Here is a 1,872-nt window from a genome sequence, read left to right as displayed (position 1 = left end):
CTACAAATTATTATTGTAAAAAAAAATCATATTGACTAAATTTTTGTCTTAAAAATTAATTCTCAACTCTAACTCTAATATTAAATCGTGCAATGTTTTATGGTATAGGAGTAGGCTGGAAGAAAGCTAGGGGCGACCAGACCAAAACGTAGCGCAAATCCATGAAGTCATTGACAATTGGACTGAGCCATGCTGGTAGGTGTAGAATACCTGGTCGGGATTCGCGAAATGATAGCAATCGACGGTTAGATAGCTTGAATGACATGACTCAAAATCGTTTGCGATGGCGAAGGTGCATCCACTCTTTGTGTTCTCCCAAATTCTAATCTTCTGAATTATTCATGTCCCTATCCTTTTTCTCTTTCCAAATTTATTTCACTGGATTATACTCCTTGAATAACATCTTCAAACCTTAATCTTTCGGAATACTGCTTATACTCTTACTACTTCTACCACTATGGGATTTGAATGGACAACTGCATCTCTGTGTTAATGTGGTATAGCAACTCGAACTGATGTACGTACGTACGTACGAAGTTCTACGTTATGACTGACTGACCATGAAACTTCATCTCCGTACGATGCTCTACTGCCTTGTGGATCAGATCTTTAAGTCAAAGGCGCCGGGTGTATGTACATACAAAGTTCTACGTTGTGACTGACTGAGTGACTGAATATTAAATCATAATAAATGATATTATTGAATAAGACTACACTTTTTAAAAAAAATGATTATTTTATTAAATTCTATTTATGAATATAAGAAACAAAGTGCATTAAAATGGAATAAATAAATAGTGACTGTTTTTCTTTCTTTTTTTCTTTTTTTCTCTCTTCTTTTTTTTCTTTCTTTTTTTCAATCAAATAAATATATGTATCTAAGTGCACAAATGTACTTACTTACTTACTTACTTTACTTACTTACGCCTGTTACTCCCAATGGAGCATAGGCCTAAGTACTTAAGAGTTAAACATGTTTTTTTCTTTTTTCTCCTTCGTTTTTCTTCCTTTTTTTCTTCTTCTTGTTTCTTCTTTTTTTTAAAGATTATTTATTTACTAGGCTACAATTTTATCAGGAATATCATAATTATAGCATATTATTAATCCAAGAGAACATTTTTTAAATAATGAAATTAATTTTAATATTAAAATTATATTCCATTATTATTGTTATATGCTATCAAGTCATTGGATTGAATAATAATACTACTACTACTACTACCCAAAGCTTATTTTTATCCCATTCTATTCCATTTACTTCGTATATAATTTATGACCTATCTGGTATACCTGGACAAGGATATTATATGACAGTTTATATTGGTAAACCAAGTCAAAAAGTAAGTATATCATAATCATAAATTTTATATGATATAAAATAATCAATCATTGAAATTTTAATATTTATCATAGTTGAAAGCGTGAGTCAATTGAAGCTAGACCATCATGGAAAACCTGGAAACACTGGACGGCCGTTTCGTCCCATCGTGGGACACCTCAGCAGTGCGCATCCACGAACCCGCTCTCGCGAGATTTGAACTCAGGATCTACCAGTCTCGAGCCGAAGCCCTTAACCGATAGACCACTGAGCTGGCATCCAACGGCGTTAACGTCTAACTTCAACTGATCCACGAAGTTGAGCAACGATTCACCAATTGTCTTCAGTGAGTTGATATCTCACAACAGACGTGGTTGAACTCTACTGGTCACTGCTTCTCACTAGAGCTCCTAGATATACTTCTCGAAGTCACTAGTGAGCATATGATTATATTAATTATCAGAAGGGGTTTTGTGGAGATTTAGTATTTATCATAGTTGAAAGCGTGAGTCAATTGGAGCTAGATGGATGCGCACTGCTGAGGAGTCCCACCA

At 34.2% G+C, this 1,872-nt stretch overlaps 1 protein-coding gene across 1 annotated transcript in view; it reads left to right on the top strand.

Annotated features, from left to right (window-relative positions):
* Nucleotides 1–1,307: 1,307 nt before the first annotated feature.
* Nucleotides 1,308–1,872, top strand: part of Smp_175560 (memapsin-2 (A01 family)) — a gene marked incomplete at both ends in the record, with an annotated part of 15,483 nt that continues 14,918 nt past the window's right edge. Inside the window, one exon of the mRNA XM_018796157.1 lies at nt 1,308–1,340. Within this exon, the coding sequence (XP_018650397.1) occupies nt 1,308–1,340 (33 nt within the window). The remainder of the gene's footprint in view (nt 1,341–1,872) is intronic.

The sequence above is a fragment of the Schistosoma mansoni genome, chromosome 2 (assembly GCF_000237925.1).
Source record: "Schistosoma mansoni strain Puerto Rico chromosome 2, complete genome".
NCBI classification, from domain to species: domain Eukaryota; kingdom Metazoa; phylum Platyhelminthes; class Trematoda; order Strigeidida; family Schistosomatidae; genus Schistosoma; species Schistosoma mansoni.
This window is presented reverse-complemented; position numbering and strand designations above follow the sequence as displayed.